Genomic DNA, 18,400 nt, shown 5'->3' with positions numbered 1-18,400 from the left:
CAGCCTTCCTTCCATAAACAGATGTGTCTTTCTCCTTGCGGAAATTTTTGGATATATGACTGAGCGGTTTTTTTTTTATTTTTTTATTTTTTTTCTCCCCCTCCCCTCTCCGTCGACGTGAGAAGTGCTCTTTCCCATTTACCGGCACATATTTGGAGTATGAGCGCAACATTTGAATCATCTCCTAAAAGCGGGCACGGACAAAGGGCATTGACCTCTCCCTTCAGCGGCCAGATGTGACGGCGATGTTATTGGCCCGGCAAGGCAGACAAAACTCATTAAGTGGGAGACTGGAGTCGGGGAGGAGAGGGGGTGCAGTGGGGGGGGCGGGGGGGGAGTAGTAGAGGGAGGAGGTGGAGGATTTTACAGGATTCTAGTTAAGTGAGCAGGCAGAGATGGTGTTAAAGAGCCCATTTGTGAGACGAGCGGGAGGAATGAAAGATTTCCTTTGTTTGACAGCAGAGTTAAAAATCTATCTGGAAGTTTAAAGGCTTTTCATTCTCGGAATAAACCTCCGCGGAAATGGGACGGGAGAGTCGACCTGTAAAGGTTGCTGCTTTAAAATAGACCCATCTCTTCTCTGTTTTCCCCTCATACACCGACTCGGTCCCACGGGGTTAGACTGCAAGAGAGTCAGAGGGCTGTTAAGAGACAGAAGAGGAGGGGGGGGAGGATTTTACGTGCGAACGCTTGATACCCCTCCAAAGATGGGTAAATGCCAATGGGTGGCGCAGCGCCGCACGTACCGACAACATACGGGTACAAGAAGGTGGGGCACCTCTTGAAGCTCATCACGTCTCTTATCCATATGCCCCTTCTTAAATATAGTGCCCACTCTCTATTAATACACGCACGCAAACCAGCCCTGCCCTGCGGCTCCCTCGGGCCTCGGCCACGCCACCGGTGCCTGTCACTTCCCCTGGAAGAAGAAGGCACCGGTCAAGGCGGAGGAAGGACGTTGAGGAAAGGGGAGAAAACACGCAAAAATGGGACAAGGACAGGAAGCAGAGATGTTCAGAGGAAGAATCTGAGGATGAAATTAGCTGCAGCCAGGGAGGAACGAAACAAGGAGTAAAACGAGAGGAAGCGGCGGATAGGCTTTCAGCAAAATGTGTACGGGTGTATGTTACAGTTTACAGCCCCTCTTCTCACACCCCCTCCCCCTTGCGTATGAGCGCTGCTTTTGGGAGGCTTCCAAAGGATATTCCTTTCTTCTCTTTGGCAGTGCCAAGAATTCACAGACACGAGGCAGCAGCGCTCCGGTTATTACATCATATTTTTCCCCTCATGTCTGCAAATCAAAGTTTTCCTCCCGTTCATACCTTAGGAGTGACTAAGGGAGGGGTATAACAAGACAGGATGAGGTTAAAATAAATTTAAAAAAATCAACGAGTCGAGCCGTCTTTTGTTTAATGAATGCCTTCATTCAGAGATGGGACACGAGAATCAAACCGCAGAATAAAACATTAAACATACTAACGGTTACAAAATAGATTCACTTATTAGAAATCACATTCAAACTGAAGCCTTTTTTTTTTTCTTTCTTTTTTACCATTTGAGTCCAGCCCGTGTCATTGTTCAATCAGCAGGGAGTACAGCAGACAAAGAGTGGTGTGGGCACATGGAGGCAAGAGGGGACACATTGTGCTAACAGCGGGACAGTAGTGATAGCTCAGAGTTCACTTACTTGACACCGGGACGGCACAGAGGGGGCCGGCGAGGGCCAACAGGAGCAGCAGCTGAACTTTCATCATGGTTAAAACTCTTCTACCGGTCAAAATCTTCTTCAGATGACTCCCGGGGGGCAAAGAGCACGACACCGGAGACCTTACACGCGCTGCCTCGCACACGCCGGACACACACACCGACCGGCTCCCTGCAGAGGGACCAAAAAGGTTCAGGAGTGGAAAATTAAAAAAAAAAAAAAAAAAAAAAGCCTCGAGCGAAGTTGAGATCCTTTCAACAGGCGCGGGTGAAGATGTGCAAGCCGATGGAGTCGGGGCTGGTCGCTTTTGGAGGATAAAGGGAAAAAAAAAACACAGTGGAGGGATGTGAGAGAGACAGGAGAAAAGAGAGGAGCTGTGGCCACTTTGAGGAAGTGTAGGGGAAGAGAAAGAGGGAATGGCACACAGCGGGAGAGAGAAAAGAGGGTGCGTGTGAGTGATTGAGAGTGGAGGAGGGGTGCTGGTACTGGAGGTGGTGGTGGTGGGCTGGGCGGGCCGAGGAGCAAGGGGCAGGTTGGTTTTGGGAGGAGGGTGCCTGGATTGGGGCAGTATGGTTTTCAGCCGTTGTGGTCCAGCCCCGTGTGAGACGCGCTCCTCCGCTTGGAGCGCAGCCAGGTCAGCACAACGCTTCCAGAGCATGAAAATATCAGCGGAGTGCACGCACTCAAAAGCGAAAGCACGCGCGTAAAATCACAGATAAACACAGCAGTTATCCATTTATCAAGACGAGCCAGACACTTCAAAGTATTAAAACAGTATAGCAGTCAGGCCGTGATCTCGTTGGATACGTTCTGAATGAATGGAGAGAGGTGTAAACAGAGCTTTGACTTGCCTCCAAAAATCCTTTACCGCCGCGTTAAGAGCCAAATGAGCATCTGCAGCAGGGCTCTCGCATTCTTTGCAAACGATAGCAAACTCTGAATGAAACAAACATCTGCAAACATCCGTCTTCCAGAGAGAGGAAAGCGGGCAGAGAACATCTGTGGCCGGCCCGACCGCCCGCCGGCAAGACAGGGAGAGATGATTTACAAACAGTTTGCCAATGAAAAGCAGACGTAAATACGCTTAGAACACTGTGTGACTTTCACACAGGCTAACACGGGTGGTCTGCAAGAGTTTACATGCGATACAGGACAAAATAATGTTGCCTGGTTCTTGGCTGACACCTGTTGGACAAGAAGCCGCGAGGGTCAAAGCGGCACAAAGCCAAGGCAGGAAAAAGTTTTCTAAGAAAATTTCTTGGATTTTCTTTTAGCTTGTTAAACCTAAGCTTTTACAAACCCCTAAAAAAAGCCGCAGGATTATTTACAGTTTTTCTTACAGGCCCGTTAGTTGAAACATGCAAACAGCTGAGGAAATAACGACGGCAGCTGCAACGTTAAGTGCAGTAAAAATGGTCAATGACATTTTTAATAAACACTGACACAGATTTTAACCGTTGAACCGCCATACACAGATTATTTATAACACACAAAATGTCTGCTGTTGTCTTTTTTTTCCTTTTTTTTTTTTTTAAATCACTTATTTACAATATACTGAAGGTATGTACACAATGTGTCTCCTGAAGGACAAATAACAAAATACAGTCTCCATTTGTTTTCTTTTCTTTTTTCTCAGAGGAGCAACGTACCGTTATTTACAAGGACGACAACACACAAACATAGAAGATATATATGCTGGTCACTGTAATACAGCATTTAATGGTAATAATAAGGAGTATTTTTTTTTTTTTTTTTTTTTTTTTGCCCGCAACAATGAAAACCTTGTTTTGACCACCTGAACAAATCAAAAAGCACTTTAAGGTCCCTATTTCACTGTGGGAAATACAAGACTTTAAAGTGTTAATGCAAAGAAATTCATTTGTTTCTTATGTGTTTTTTTTTTGTTTGTTTTTTTAGCTGTATGAAGCCGTATGCTAAAGGAAATCAGAGAGGACTATACACACTTGTACACACAGACAAAATTAACATCACAGTGAAAAACAAAGTTTTGTTTAGTCTTTGCTCCCTCGCCGATCTGTTTTTTTTTTTTTTTTAGGTCTTTTAAAACAAAGAAATAAAAAGCTTGTCTTTTATTTCTCTCATTCACTAGATGCTATCAAGCTTGTGCAAAAAACTGCTCATCTTTCTCCTAATTGAGGACTTTCGAAAACCACAGCCAACCCTTCTCTGCCTGTTCGTAAGTGATATGCATTTTAACCCCAAATGATAGAACTGAATTATACAGTATGTCAGGAAACCGGTCATTAATGTTGACTAAGTCCGAGTCTTGCCAGCGTCTTCTTTCAATTTGAATCAGCGGCTGCTGTTTGAGCTACTGAGAAAGCTTATTCCGCTGTATCTTAGCTTATACGGTTGACGAATGAAGGTGTCAAACCTTTTGGACCACAGTTACTGGTGACGCTTGCCGTTGGCCAACAGGATGTGAACACTGACAGCACCATACGACACAGAGTTAACCTCAGATTTATGAGAATTGTACACCCTGAGAACATGGCAAAATGGACCGCTGCACACCCATAAATTATGGCCTCTTAGTGATAAAATACTGAAAAGACGTTTAAGCTCCGTTCAGCGCGACAGAACAAAGATAAGGGAAAAAACAGATTGTGGTGCATAGAATTTTTTTTTTCATCAAACGAAGGAAAACCGAGTGCCGATTTCAGCCAGCAGATGGTGCTCCACTCACTTTCTGAAATGCTGCTGTTAGGACCCACAGCCACACAGATTTCCGGTGAAAAAACACAAAGTTGCACAAAGGGATGAAAGGATGACATAGTTGCAGAGTTCTCATTTCAGTCACAGGCAGTGAAACGTTGCAGACAAGAGTTGTAGCAGGAAACGGATTTAAGAATAAAAAGAAAAAAAAGAAGAAAAAACAATTCACAGACGATTTGACGACACTTTGGCGACTTGTAACCCTGTTGGCACTAGAGGACACGACGTGAGACAATTCAGAGGGCTTCAGGTGTCCAGTTTCTTCAGATGATATGCGTTCACATCATGGCTTCGCACAGCACAGTCTGTCCCGTCTCTGTTTTGTTGTTTTCACTGATTGTCTTTTAACTCATCAACAGCGGGAAGAAGAAGGAGAAGAAGAAGAAGGAGAAGAAGAAGGGAAAAAAAAAGGCCAGCATGATTTGAATTATTATTTCTTTTTTCCCCCATTTGAATTCTTGTTGGATTGTCGTCGGTTTCTTCGCAACAGGTGACAGGAGCAGGTTGGCCAGTTCCATACCTCACGCCACTTCTCATTTTACGTCCGGGCGTAGATGGCTCACTTTAGACAATGGAGTCCCAGTCGAAGTCGTCCTGGATGTCGTCGGCAGCGAGCAAGCGCCTCACCTGAAAGTGTCCCGGAGGGAGGCCGTGTTGTTGCTGCTGCTGGCTCAGCTGGCTGTGATGACCTGGACATGAGAGAAGACGAGAACGAGGATTAATAAATGAATGAAACAAGCTTCAGTACGACTTGGTGTCACTTTTTTTTTTTTTTTTTTTTAAATATGCAAGTTGGATAAAAGATTCTAATAATTTTAATGGAAAATATCAAACTCTTCGTCAAATCTAACAGGTGACTGTAACATGGAGGCTCTTTTATCCCTCTATGTCAATTTGATGCCGTTGCTACGGTGACAGCCCAGACCCTAAAACACCGTAGCTTATGTGCATCTCCCCAGAAATGTAACTAAGCTACATGGTGACGCAGACCGCAAGAGCTGTGATTGGTCAGCTTAGCTGCAGTGTGTTTCCTGCTTTGGTATTTCTGGATGTTTCTCCACCACGCAGTTTTTTAATTGATGGTTTGGGTCAATAAAGATGGAACACATCAACCAAAGGTTAACTGAGGAGGTTAAAGTAAGTTGCTGCAGTTGAAAGTGAAGCAGGAAGCAGAAACAAAAATGAACCCGACTCAGCGGCGACTAGCATTCGGGTGGTGTTTTTACAGCGTGAATCAGACTGATGAGCGCACAACTATAAATGGCTTGCACACCTGCGTCGGCTATGTGTATAGTTAACGGCGTCTAGGGCAGCAGAACTGTAAATGAGCTTTAGGATTGGCACCGTGGAGGTTTTACTGACAAGTTGTGGCATTATTTTGAATGAGTTACATAACTATGCAATGCAATCCAAAGCTATTTTAGGTTATAAAAATCAGTTCTTGTAGAGTAACAGGTTCAACTTCATGACACCTTCTTTCTTTCTTTCTTGCATAATGCATGTTGAATATCTTCATATTGAACATGCTGCAACATTAGCATCTAAAGAACTTAAGCTGGAAAGAAAACTGAAATGGATGATCCTTTTGTTTATGAGAAGTCAACACATCACCATATGAGGTGACACAATGGTAATTGAGCCTTTGGCCCATGAGCAAATTATATGAAAGTCACTGCGTTTTTAGTATTATGGTATGTGGAGAACGTCAGCGCAAACGTAAACTAGAGTTGCATCTAAAAGTAAAAATGGCCAAACAAGTCAAATAAAGACTCTCTTGTGGATGATCTCACATTGCTTCAAAGGCTCAAAATCACACCAACAACTAACTCGTGATAAAATGAATGTAATTAGTACTATATAGTTTCATATCTTTAAAAAATATCTGAACTGTGAAGTGAATCACCAGTGGTCCTCATCCAGTTTACTTAGAAAATATGAAATATATTCGAAATAATAAATTAAATGTGTTTCCCACGTGGCGCCAGTCGACAAATAAGGTGCAATATATAAATATGATGAAAAACAATTAATTCAATTTAATAAGAGAGCACTGATAAATAAACTAGAACTTTGAGGCTAAAAAGAGAATAGTTAAGAGTCAGAAACAACATGGTTCCATGTTCACAAATTCTGATTAAGCAAGTCTGTGGGAGAGGAAAAAAAAAAAAAAAACTTTAGCAGCCATGTGATCTGTGATCAGATGCTCCTGTATCTTTTACCAGGTGCATTAGTGGGAACAGGCAGGAGAAATGATGAGTGCTCTTTGAAGCTGTTTGCTCAATGATGTCCTACAGAGATAGTCCGTGTCCCAAATTGAGCTTTTTTTTTTTTTTTTAGCATCACCCAAAATACCTGCTGGAACTTTTAGTTGGAGGAACTTTATTTCAAGGAACTAAAAAACTCCTTCAGTCCGTCGGTTGGTGGTGACTGTGGACTGAAGACCCAAACAGACTGTCGGCTGTTTGTCGTGTCATTTAAGCAGCTTGCTCCATTCCGGTCCAGTAGGTGGCGTCAAAATGAAGAATATGCAACAACAAAAATGCCTTGTAAAGCGGCAACACTACAACAGTAAGCAGGGGGGATATTCAGGCTATGCTATTGTTGATTTACTGCTTTGGGAATTAGCGTGTGAACGCAGGTAAACAGCTGATTCAAATCACCCCACCTCCTAGGCTGTTACACAGTCCAGGAGAAGTGAGAACTTTCTTCTTGCATATTGTTCTACACATCAACCAGACACAACCTTTTACTCGTGTGGTGTCCAGCACCAGTGGTAAATGCTCGCGGCCACGCGGGGACCCCCCAGATGCTAATATGTAGTATCTGGGAGCAGTGTGGCTGCTACTCTGTCTTGGGTAGAGATCAGCATACTGTGTGTGGGTGCATGCTGAATGAACGGCGTGATATATACGAAAATAATAAGAAAAGTGCCTGTCATTGTCCATCTGCCACATCTACAACAAAGCTTAGCGTGGGTGACGTACGCTGCAGTGGGAGGGGCCTATGAGGACTTCCCTGGAGCTCGCCACTTGAGTTTCTTGAAGTATAAATTACCTGACAAAAAAAAAAAAAAAAAAAATTCTCTTGTTCTTGCCCCAGCAGTGACAACTGATTTTTACACTTCTCGTGGAGTAAGTAACAGCTTTGAAACTAAGCAAACTGATGTTATGGTCAATCGTAAACTCAACCTGAAGGAAATATTTACCACTGCTGTACAAGGTAAAGTTTCCCCTGGTTCCTGCAGTGGAAACACACAGAGTACCTGGTAATACTCCCTGGGTAAAGTTCCAGGAAACACAGCTACTTTTCCTCATTCCCTCAGCCGGTCTTTGACACCCTTGTGTATATATTTAGAATCTTCTTTCCAGTTCAATACCATATGGTGAGATGTGTCATCGAGGTAGAAGGCCTAAAAGCTGCTGAAAAACTCTCTCACGCATGCACACACGAGCCATGCATTTCCACCAGCTCCTCCTGACCTGTTAGGAGAGCGATGGAGGAGTCACCTGTCATGGCGGGAGCCGTGTTGCTCATGGGAGGAATGTGAGAATATCCTGGTGGGCCCATCAGAGAAGAAATGTTCTGTCTGGAGTCCATGTACATGTTCCCTGTGGGAGAACGGACAAAAGGGCAATGACTAACTGTCAGATTAGTATCCCGGCGTTTACACACACACATACTTGTCTTTAGCAGAACACGAGCTGTTATCATGTACACACACACACACACACACACACACACACACACACACAATTGTGCTCCCATCTTATGCTAAGCCAGAGAAATCCTTCAGAATCTGCTGTCAGTCACTTAGTAGTGGATTCGCTCGGGTGAAATATCCGCTCGTCTTCACATCTCCACTTCAGCTGCCATGAAGCTGACAACATTGATAAATCCTTTGTAAATATATAATAGGCCAACAATGGCACAGTGAGACTGTAATTTCAGCTTCAAGGACTGAGCTCCAGCCCGGATCACAAGCGAGCATGTGCAGAAATTATTCCTGAGCGAGACTCCTGGCGCCCGTCAGTGATAGAAATAAGGTTTAACATGTGTATTTTACATTTTCTTTTAGTTCGTTCCAGTGAGAAAATGTTTCATTTTTTGGTTTATAGCCTAAATGTGAAGTCAGATTAAACAGGCTAGAAGAAAATACAAATTACATAATGCCCTTGTATAATGATATATGACATGATAGTAAGGAAATAAGTCTTAATCTGTATATTAAAAAGTAAAATAAAAGTAATTTCTTCACTTCATCTTTCATATTTTTTCCCTTACTTTGGTTTTTACTTTCAAAATCTCAAACTCGTCTAAAAAGTTGACACTTATTTTAACTTTGAACAAAAATGAGCTAAATGCTGCACTTCTCTTTTGATGGATTAGTTGTTGGTACTTTTATTTAAGATACTACGCTGTCATGTGTGTGTCTGTGCGTGTGTGTGAGACAACACAGTGTGCACTGACCCGTGCTGATGTGCTGGTTGTGTTGCCCGTGCTGACCGTGGTGACTTGGCTTCGGGTGCATGGCGCCGTGGGGCTGAGCCGGGTGCTGTGGCGCCGATGGTGGCGTCGCGTGTTGGACCTGAGGTTGCGAGTGGCCGGCGCCCTGAGGGGGGATGACCCCCGTGGCCGTGAAGAACTGGTTGATGGAGGAACACAGGTCGGCCATCTGGGCGGCATCCAGTGACCAGTTGTTGAGCTCAGCCTGCCGCATGCTCTCCTTCAGACCTGACAGGGTATTAATCACCCGTTTATTACCTTAACATGCAATTAACATCCCGAGAACAAAGTCTCCTTATAATTGCCAAACAGACGTCTACCGATATACGCTTCAGGCATAACATTATGACCACCTTCCTAATAGTGTGTAGGTCCCCCTTGTGCTTCCAAAACAGCTGACTCATCAGAGAATGGACATGGGTCTTCTGAGGGTGTCCTGTGTTGCCTGGCAACAGGATGTTGTTAGCGGGTGGGTGCTATGGGTTGAGGGGTGGGGCCTCTGTGGATCATTCCACTTGATCAGTTTGGGATCTAGTGAACTTAGAGGCCAGGTCAACACCTTGTGCTGTTTTTCATGTTTTTTTTTTTTTTTCGTTAATCTTTAACTGTTTTATGTGTGTCTGTGTCAGGCTGCATCCTGCTGCCATCAAGGAGTGTCATTGCTGTTGGGTGAGGGTACCTGGTCTGGTCTGGTCTAGGTGAGTGGTACATGTCTAATTAACACTGTATTGTCATAAGATGATCAATCGGTGTACGCGTACAGGTTATATATCTAAATAATAATCAGTGTCCTTCTCTTAAAAGAAATTTTCAATTCATCTCATTCATAACTTTCTCGCCGTCTCGGAAAAAGACACAAAGCATCCGTTCCTCTAAAGTTTCCTTAAAAGGAATCAGGCCTTCACTTTTCTCTAATTACTATTTACATGGTTTTCTATTTTTCAGTGAATTATGAACTCAGTGAATAAATAATAAATTATCTATCAAACCACTAAGCATTGCTTTCCTGACACGAAACAGTACTGAACAACAGTGTGATAAATTCCCAAAAAATGAAACTGATGCAGCTCGAGCACGGTGGTGACAGAGACGCTTTGGAGACGAGGCAGAGACGGTGGAGGCTACGGTGCCATGGTGGTGCGAGGGAGGTCAAGCGTTACCGGAGCAGACGCAGAGAGAAAGAGAGACGGTAGAGGCTTGTGTGTCGCCATCATCAGTCGTGTGTGCGTGTTGCCGGCTTTGTGCGCTGACCGTGGTAAGAGGCTGTTACTGAGCCGGGACCTAATTGGATTATTCACATTATACAATCGGGAGGGAGAGAGAAACGTAGAGTGGCAACCTCTCAGATGCAGGATAATGATTTTTATTAGGCCAGTGCTATTACAACACAGGGTATTATAATACTGCGCCTCAAGGGCGAGCGCGCATGAAAGCGCGGAGAGGAATCATAATGGTTTAATCAACGCAACTGATCGGCATCATAAGCGTTTGATCAATTTCGCCCGCGTCGAAGCGGGCGGCAGCAGACGGCTCAATCAGCGCTCGTTTCAGGCGCTGGTGTGCGTTACCTTGAAAAGGGGAGAGGTCCACGTCAGCCCAGTTGTAGCTGGTGGCGATGCGGCAGCTCTCCTTCAGCCAGTCCAAGTTAGGGTACCAGTCTGATGACATGCCTGGAAGACAGCACACACACACACACACACACACACAAACACACACACACACACACACACACACACACACACACACACGGTTACCTTTAAAGAATCTTCCAGAGGTTACAAAGGACGATCCATATTGTAAGCATATAAGTAGAGATTTTAGGCAACAAGAGAACTAAATCTCCCAGAAATCTGAATCAGAATCCTAAAATCTACACCGATCAGCCACAACATTAAAACTACAGGAGAAATAAATAGCATTGATCATCTTGTGACAACTAAACGTTCTGCTGGGAAACATCTGGACCTGGCATTCATTCATGTGGATGTTACCTAGATATGTACCACCCACCTAGACTAGACTAAGCACCCCTGCCCATTAGCAATAACACACATAAAAATGCTTTAGGCACAACTAAAATTATAATAGTAATAATAAAAAAAACAGCATAAAGTGTTGACCTGGCCTCCAAATTCACTAGATCCCAAACTCAAGTACCTATTGGACGCACTGGAACAAGGCTGATCCACAGAGGCCCCTCCCCCTTGACCCATAAGACACAAAGGCCGCCACTAACATGTCCATTCCCTGATGAGTCCCAACTGTTTTGGAGGCACCAGGGAGACCTACACAATATCAGTTATGCATGATCGATGTAGCACTTGTGCCGTCTCATGGCTTCAAGACTTTACTTTGAGAACTGGCACCGTTTCACGTGTTCATCATTTCGCTTTCGCTGAACTTTAAATTGATTTATCATTCGAAACTTCATTACGCTCCATATTTCTTTTCCTTTTACCACTTCCCTTTTGTGTTTTAACAGACCCGCAGTCGATGCGTTCTGTTACACGTCTGAATACGAGTATTGATCTTGCGACGCTGATCTGTCTTTTACACACAGGTGCAGTGGTTTGCACGGCACCGAGGTTCTAGGTTTGAATCTGCTCTCGGCCTTTTCTGTGTCTTAGTTTCCATGTTCTCTCTCTTTGCCTATGTGGACTTTACAGAGGGGGCTCCGGTTTCCTCCAAAAGTCCAAAACAAATGCACACTAGGTTAATTGTTAGCTCCAAACTGGATGTAGGTGCTTTAAACTGTGTAAGGTCGTACCACACATCTCACACTATGTCACCCCGTGGCCCACCACAGGAAAAGGAGCTAAGCCACAATAAAATTAGAAGGAAAACCCTTTCAAATCGTTCCACACTTTCCATTAAAAAAAGCTGTGAATTATCAGATGCTAGGGATACAATTTAAACTACACTCAGAGTCGTAGCAGCATGTTAAGCGATGTAAAAACAGGCAAACAGACTTATATTCGAAAGAAAGTGAAATCTGTCTCACTCTAAGTTCTGCAAACAACCACAAGGTGGTATGAGATCACGCAGAAAGAATCCCAGCCACAGCTTTACTTTTCAGAAAATAAATAAATAAATAAATAAATAAATAAAAAGAGAGAAGCAGCTTTTCACCGCCTTCACCACCACAAACTAAAGAACAATACATTCTCCGGCTGTGGATCAAAGACGGGGGGTGCTTTCATTCATCCTCGGCTTGGTTGAGGGGAATACTAACCTACATAAATAATGTCTGAATAGTCTTTTTCCCTGGCCTGAGAGCTCTGCTGCAGAGACACAGAGGAGAAAAAGGGGGAAAAAAAAAAGAAAAAGAAGCAAAGACTGGGAGTATGAGCAGAAAAAGCCTCAGTAAAGCTTTGGAGATGCTTGTTTGTGTCAGCCAAGCCTCATAATTTTAAATGCTCTGGGGCCTTATAGTGGAAAGAATATAATATAAATGCAATGAATCTCTTCTGACGTGTTAGGTGAATTGCATTTACACCCCTGTGGCTTTGGGAATGGGGAGATGTTCAATCATTGCGCAATGCTGTGCTGCATCAATATATGTGAAACAGGAAACTATACTGTTCATTACACCAGAATCAGTGCGGCGGACTAGAGACATTAAGTTATATTGAGCTTCTAAAGTAAAAGTCCTGTTCACAGGATGACTTCTCCAACTGATACCATGGTATCAGAATAGAGAGAACCGTCTCATTATCACTTAGTCATTTTTATTGTGGTACATTTAGCACTATATGAAGCAGTCCATTAACTCGAGTTAACATCACATTTTTAATTTGACAAGTTATTACATTGGATTTATTTTCTTTAAGCTGCTGGAGGATGTATCTTAGCAGCAGTTGTTGGACTCTTTTAAAGTTCTCTACACTTTTTTTTTTTCCAGCTTTAGCTGAAACTGGGAGATACTTGCATACACCCTACACCTCAACATGGAATCAATGTTTAGTTGTGTTTTCTACAAGTTTTAGGGATAAGATATATAATACCCATAAGACTAAACCAGGGGTGTCAAACTCATATTAGTTCATTGGCCACTTACGGCCCAGTTTGACCTGAAGTGATCCGGACCAGGAACAAAGCAGCGTGTATCAATAACGACAAATGTTTCCCTTTATTTTAGTGCAAAGAAATACAAGTATGTTATGAAAATGGTTAAATTTAATCAACTGTACTATAAAACATGCACAACCGGATATTTCTTAAGTCAAAGAAGTGCAATTTTTTTATATTTCTAGATCTGAGTGAGTGTTGTGTTATGTTGACAGCTCTCACTAAAACTGCGTTAACCCTCGGAGTAGCAGTTACTTTCACTGGAAAAATTGCAGTTAATGTCTGCACTGTAATTTTTGCACTTTTCCTGCAGCCCATACGTTTGACACTTGTGTACTAGACCAGGGGTCTTCAACGTTTTTCAGGCCAAGGACCCCAAACTGATGGAGAGATTAAGTAGGGACCCCCTACCTACTACATGTGTTCATTAAGCTATCCCTTCTCCCTTTACTAAAATATGCTGGATTCATGTTAATGTGTATTTAAAGAAATTTAAATTTGTGGGGGAAAATTAAAATATATATATATATGTTTAAAAAATCTCTAATCAACCAAAGATCTTTTAAGGCCTGTGTACTAAACCATTCCGTATTGCATAAAAAGTCACAGTCACATTTTGCCCTGTGCAAGCCAGCATTCTTTTCTAGTTATGCATCTGAGCTGCAGGTAGAAACAACAGCTCAGCAAAGACAAACAATGGCACAAACTTTCTGCGTGTCAGAGATAACAAATACACCACCAAGCACTTTGTCAAAAATATTCAAATTTGCCACCGTGGGCTGCAACGGATGTGAGCACAAAGGTCAGAGGCCCAACTTGGACGCAGTATGTGGGAGTTGAAAGAGAAAGTTTTAAAAGCAAGAAGCAGAATTACGTAATTCAGAATGCAAGGTTATGGCAAGCTGATGCCATTAAGAAGAAGCAGAAGATACTCTATTGTCCTGTTCTACGTAGGAAATTTGTTCTCTGCAGTTGACCCCACTCTGAGAGGGGAGCATCCGACATATTGTCAATAAGCAATTTCTGTTGGCAATGTACACATGCACGCACAACTATCAGCGGACAGTCAGGAAAAAAAAAAAAAGATTGGCTTTTATCTGATTTCCAAGGATGCTCATTTATAGTATGTGACTGTGTGTTCATATTTAAAACAAACTATGGTATTTAAGCGTTTTAAAGTTTTTAATGGTTTTAAAGATTTTAAAGTGCATGAATTACCTTTCACCTCACACAATATCCCTGCCTTCGTAGCTTCCGTCCTAGCGTGTTGTGAAACAACTCAAGGCTCTTTCACATTGCTCTGTTGTAACATTCGAAGAAAACTTTCAAGCGTAAATGTGACGTCTTCACATGCAGTGATAAAAGTCTTCGTTTTGCTTTTCGGCCAATCCCTTCAAGAGGAATGGATGTGAATCATTGTCTGCCACACAGACACTACTTAAGTCAGAAATGACGACTCTTACGCCGTGTTCCTACCTGTAGTGGGGCAGGTCTGTACGCTGTGACTCTGGTGGGAGAGAGACGGATGCTGCTGGGAATGAGCGGAGTGCTGTTGGTGCTGACTGTGCTGACTGTGCTGACCGTGCGTCGGGTGCTGGCTGTGCGTGGAGTGGGGGGAGAGGTGAGGGTGGTGAGGGTGGTGGGGCGTCTGGCCGTGGTTGTGTTGTTGTTGCTGTTGTTGGTGGTGGTGGCCGCCGCCGCCGCCGCTCCCTGCACCGGGGGAGTGCTGGTAGGAGCAGGCGGTCCTGGCCTGTTGACTGGAGTCTCCAGGCATACTCATCAAACCTGATGGAGGGGGAAAAAAAAAACAACAACAGCAAATCTTTAAAAAAGGACAAAAAACATGAATCGGTGTAAGCCAGTGCCCACACTCGCTGCTGATGCTCCAATTTCAATTTGATTTTAGGAAATCCAATATTTCCCAGCGGAATTATGACCAATCACAAAAGTGTCGAGGTTGCGTCAGAGCTTTGTCTCGAACTGAGGTCAAAGACAACATTTTAACGATATTACACCAACTGCTCCCTGAATCAGAATAATACAGAGGTGTGAAGACCCCTTTACTCATGTTTTGAGAAGTCTGACTTTTTTTAAAGATGAGGCAAACATTGCACAAATAAGTAATCCAAAACAATGTAATGAGTTCAGGCCAGTTGCTCTCCTGCTGCTAGTTATGAAAATCTCTTTCACATATAGACTCTCACTCACACACACACACACACACACACACAGCCTCTCTCTCATCCACTTATGGATTTTATACTTTTTTTTTGGCACACAGCCAAGGATTCTTGCATGCGCAGGTTACCCCAAGAGCGTGTTTCATCTTCTTCACTTTTCATCATGGATACTGACAGCTGCAGAAACTTTAAGTTGGCAGCTACCTTGTTAAATTTTCAGGCCATGTTGCATTGCTGTCTCTTCTTCGGGTTTAGAACTGGACCTTGGGTGTCCTCCTCCTGCTTTTTGTGCAGCAGCAGAACAACATACTTTTTTTTTTTTCCTCTAAAACTTTACCGTGAGTTATGCTCGGTGTTCAACAATCAATTAAGGTGGAATGAACACGGATCATCATTAAACTACATTGCCTTCAGACGGTACATCATTTCATCTCTTGTTCTGTTTCACTGCTGCCACGAGGGAGTCGTTACACTTAACCTGCTCGTAAAACAGTTTTGTAATCTACTTCCTTTGCAGTGTGTAAACTCAGTGGTTCCTACCAACTGTTTAATCTGAACTGTGCTGAAACGCGACCCCTCTTCTTTAAATCCATCTGGATTTACTATGACGCAAGTTGTCTTCATGCCCGACTTTGCGACTTGATCCAGCTCATGATTTTTTTTTAATCCGCTCCTTTCAAGATTCGCTTTTGTCTCGGTGTGACCTGTAATTTGTGACTGCGACACCTCCTGAGTCAGTCAGAGTCCCGTGTGTGGTCTCGGAGTCGCTGTCTGCGAGGCTCATTATGAGTCAAACTCTCAAATACAATGACCGCTGACACCGTTTTCTGCTTATGCCTCGCTCTTAACGGACCCTTTCAAGCGTCTACTAAATCCATTTTCTTTTTCATTCTCCTTCAAGACTTGCATCTGTATCTGTTTTTTTTTTTTTTTTTCCTCAAGTAGCATTCTTATCATCTCATTTTTTTTCTTCATGTGCTCCCCTGACCACAATTTGAAGGGGACCTTGTCAAAGGGTGAATTCAGGCAACAGTTGCGGAGCTCAGCAGAGCGCATCAATCTCCTCGGTTACAGGATATGCACTGATGTGTGTGGGGAGAAGAAAACGAGAGAGGGAAGGCGATTGGAGGGTGGGGGGGTGCGGTGGTCCAAGAGGGAGGAGGCCTGGTGACCTGAAAGCTTCAAGAAGCAATTAGCGAGATGCTTCACAAAGTTTAGAACCAATCTAATTAGCTGCTATCAAAGCTGCAGAACCCTTTGCTCTGCTCGACTACAGACGTGTTAGTTTTTTTTCTCCCCTTCTGTTGAATTCTTACTCTTAATTGCCTTTACTCATTTGACTGAGCGAGCCGTAAAATGCAGATATGCGGAACAACAGATTGTTTGTTTATTAAAACACAACAGAGTAGGTGTAATGTGCGGTGGAGGTGAAGACTGGGATGCCTGCTATAAAAGCAATGTTAAATGGTGGGCTTTAGCTTGCCAGTTAATTATGTGCGTAAAGTCTGACGAATACACACATTCGTATTAAGATGGACAAATTCTCCACAACTTCACCAACCGAGTGCAGTTTGAAGCTCAATGTGGTCTGGTCGCCGCCATCTTCAAATCCAGGTAAACAGCTAATTTAGTCTGAACTAGTCTGATGCAGTCCAATCTAGCACTGACCAGTCTGAACCACAATGAACCAGTCCGAACTAGTCTGACAGAGTCCTACCCAGTTTGGACCAGACTGACACAGTCCGACCAGATTTGACCAGGTCTGACCTAATCTGACTAAGTATCACACAGTCTAATACAGTCTGACCCAGTCTGAACAAGGTTAGAACCAGCCCAATCCGGTGTCAACCAGTCCAACGGAGTCCGAACCAGTCGAGCCCAGTTTGCACCATTCTGACCCAGTTTGAACTAGTCCAACAGATGGAATTTGACCAGGAATTTGGACCAGTCTGACCCACTCTGACCAGGTTTGACCTAGTCTGAACAAGTCTGATCAGGGTGTCTTATCCAGTCCAATTCAATCTGAAAAAGGTTAAACCAGCCCTATCTGGTCTCAACCAGTCTGTAGCAGTCGGATGGTGACCGACCTAGTACAACCCAGTTTGCACCAGTGTGACCCAGTCTGAACCCGTCTAACCCACTCTAACCCAGTCCGACCAGGTTTGACCCAGTCTGACTAAAACCGAACCAGCCTGATCCAGTTTGACGCAGTTTGAACAAGTCTAGCTCCGTCCCAAGCAGCCTGTTCATTTCTGACCGAGTCTGAACCAACGAGGGCTACAAAGACGCCTGTCACTCAAAACTGTCCAGACCTTAACTATGCATAACTTTAAGTCTTGACATGAGCTTTGAGTTATATAAAGGTTTGTGTCACGAATGGAGAATTAGCTCCAGAGGCTGTGGTATATTTTTTTTTGTACCAGTGGAGCCTTTTAACATGAATGTCTATGGGGACTGACTTGCTTTTGGAGCCAGCAGCCTTGAGGGGCTGTTTGAAAAACTGCAGTTTTTGGCATTATGGTTGGCTTCATCTTTATGCTGGACTGGCACACACAGGCAGTCACGCTAATCCACACACAAACAGAGGGTTGACACCCACCTTGCTGCGAGAAGGACTGCTCAAAGACGCACTTGTAAAGGCTGCGGAAAGAAGCGCTGAGGTCCTCAAAGTCAGAGAAACAGAGTTGCTTGTCCCGCGACTCAGGGACGGGTAACCCGTACTGGGGCTGTGGAGGGGGAGGAGGCAGCGGTGGAGCCTGGGCGGGCTGCTGGAGGCTCAGGGACTGGGACGACGGCTCTGAGTGACTGCTCACCTTCAAGACAGACAAAGAGCAGGGACAGACACACAGGGAAACATCAGTGAATGTATTGCTTTCAGAAAAATAGATGAAAGGCTGATTTCACGCTGCAGCTGAAAGACTGAGGTCAGATGTTGGGCAACCGGGGTGATGGTACAGTACTACTGAAGCAGTGGAGGTGGGGGAAAAGAAAAAACACAGGGTCCTTGGGGAAAAAGGATGGTATGTCAATCCAATATGTTCAGAACATGTGCAACAGTACGTTATTGTTACTGTTCCCAAACCTAACTACAGTAGGTTTGGGATCGTGTACTGATTTAACACTTTTAGTTTCAGTGTGACGGTACATATGTGATGATCAGGAACAAATGTGTGCCAGCCTAAGCTCAGAAATCCAACGACAGAGCCTG

The 18,400-nt window shown here is 43.9% G+C and overlaps 1 protein-coding gene across 3 annotated transcripts in view; it reads right to left on the bottom strand.

The window, feature by feature from the left end:
* Positions 1-1,907: 1,907 nt before the first annotated feature.
* Positions 1,908-18,400, bottom strand: part of LOC125022151 (forkhead box protein J3-like) — a 68,280-nt gene continuing 51,787 nt past the window's right edge. For 2 of the 3 annotated variants that reach the window (XM_047608538.1, XM_047608530.1), the window contains 6 exons: positions 17,792-18,005; positions 14,489-14,797; positions 10,513-10,614; positions 8,909-9,172; positions 7,921-8,049; positions 1,908-5,130 (listed from right to left, as the gene is read on the bottom strand). In XM_047608538.1, coding sequence (XP_047464494.1) covers positions 5,006-5,130; positions 7,921-8,049; positions 8,909-9,172; positions 10,513-10,614; positions 14,489-14,797; positions 17,792-18,005 — 1,143 coding nt within the window. In that variant the 3' untranslated portion in view covers positions 1,908-5,005. The remainder of the gene's footprint in view (positions 5,131-7,920; positions 8,050-8,908; positions 9,173-10,512; positions 10,615-14,488; positions 14,798-17,791; positions 18,006-18,400) is intronic. The other variant, XM_047608546.1, reaches the window with a different exon arrangement.

The sequence above is a fragment of the Mugil cephalus genome, chromosome 1, assembly GCF_022458985.1.
Source record: "Mugil cephalus isolate CIBA_MC_2020 chromosome 1, CIBA_Mcephalus_1.1, whole genome shotgun sequence".
Taxonomy (NCBI): Eukaryota; Metazoa; Chordata; class Actinopteri; order Mugiliformes; family Mugilidae; genus Mugil; species Mugil cephalus.
The sequence above is the reverse complement of the archived record's forward strand: the minus strand, read 5'-3'. Positions and strand labels throughout refer to the sequence as shown.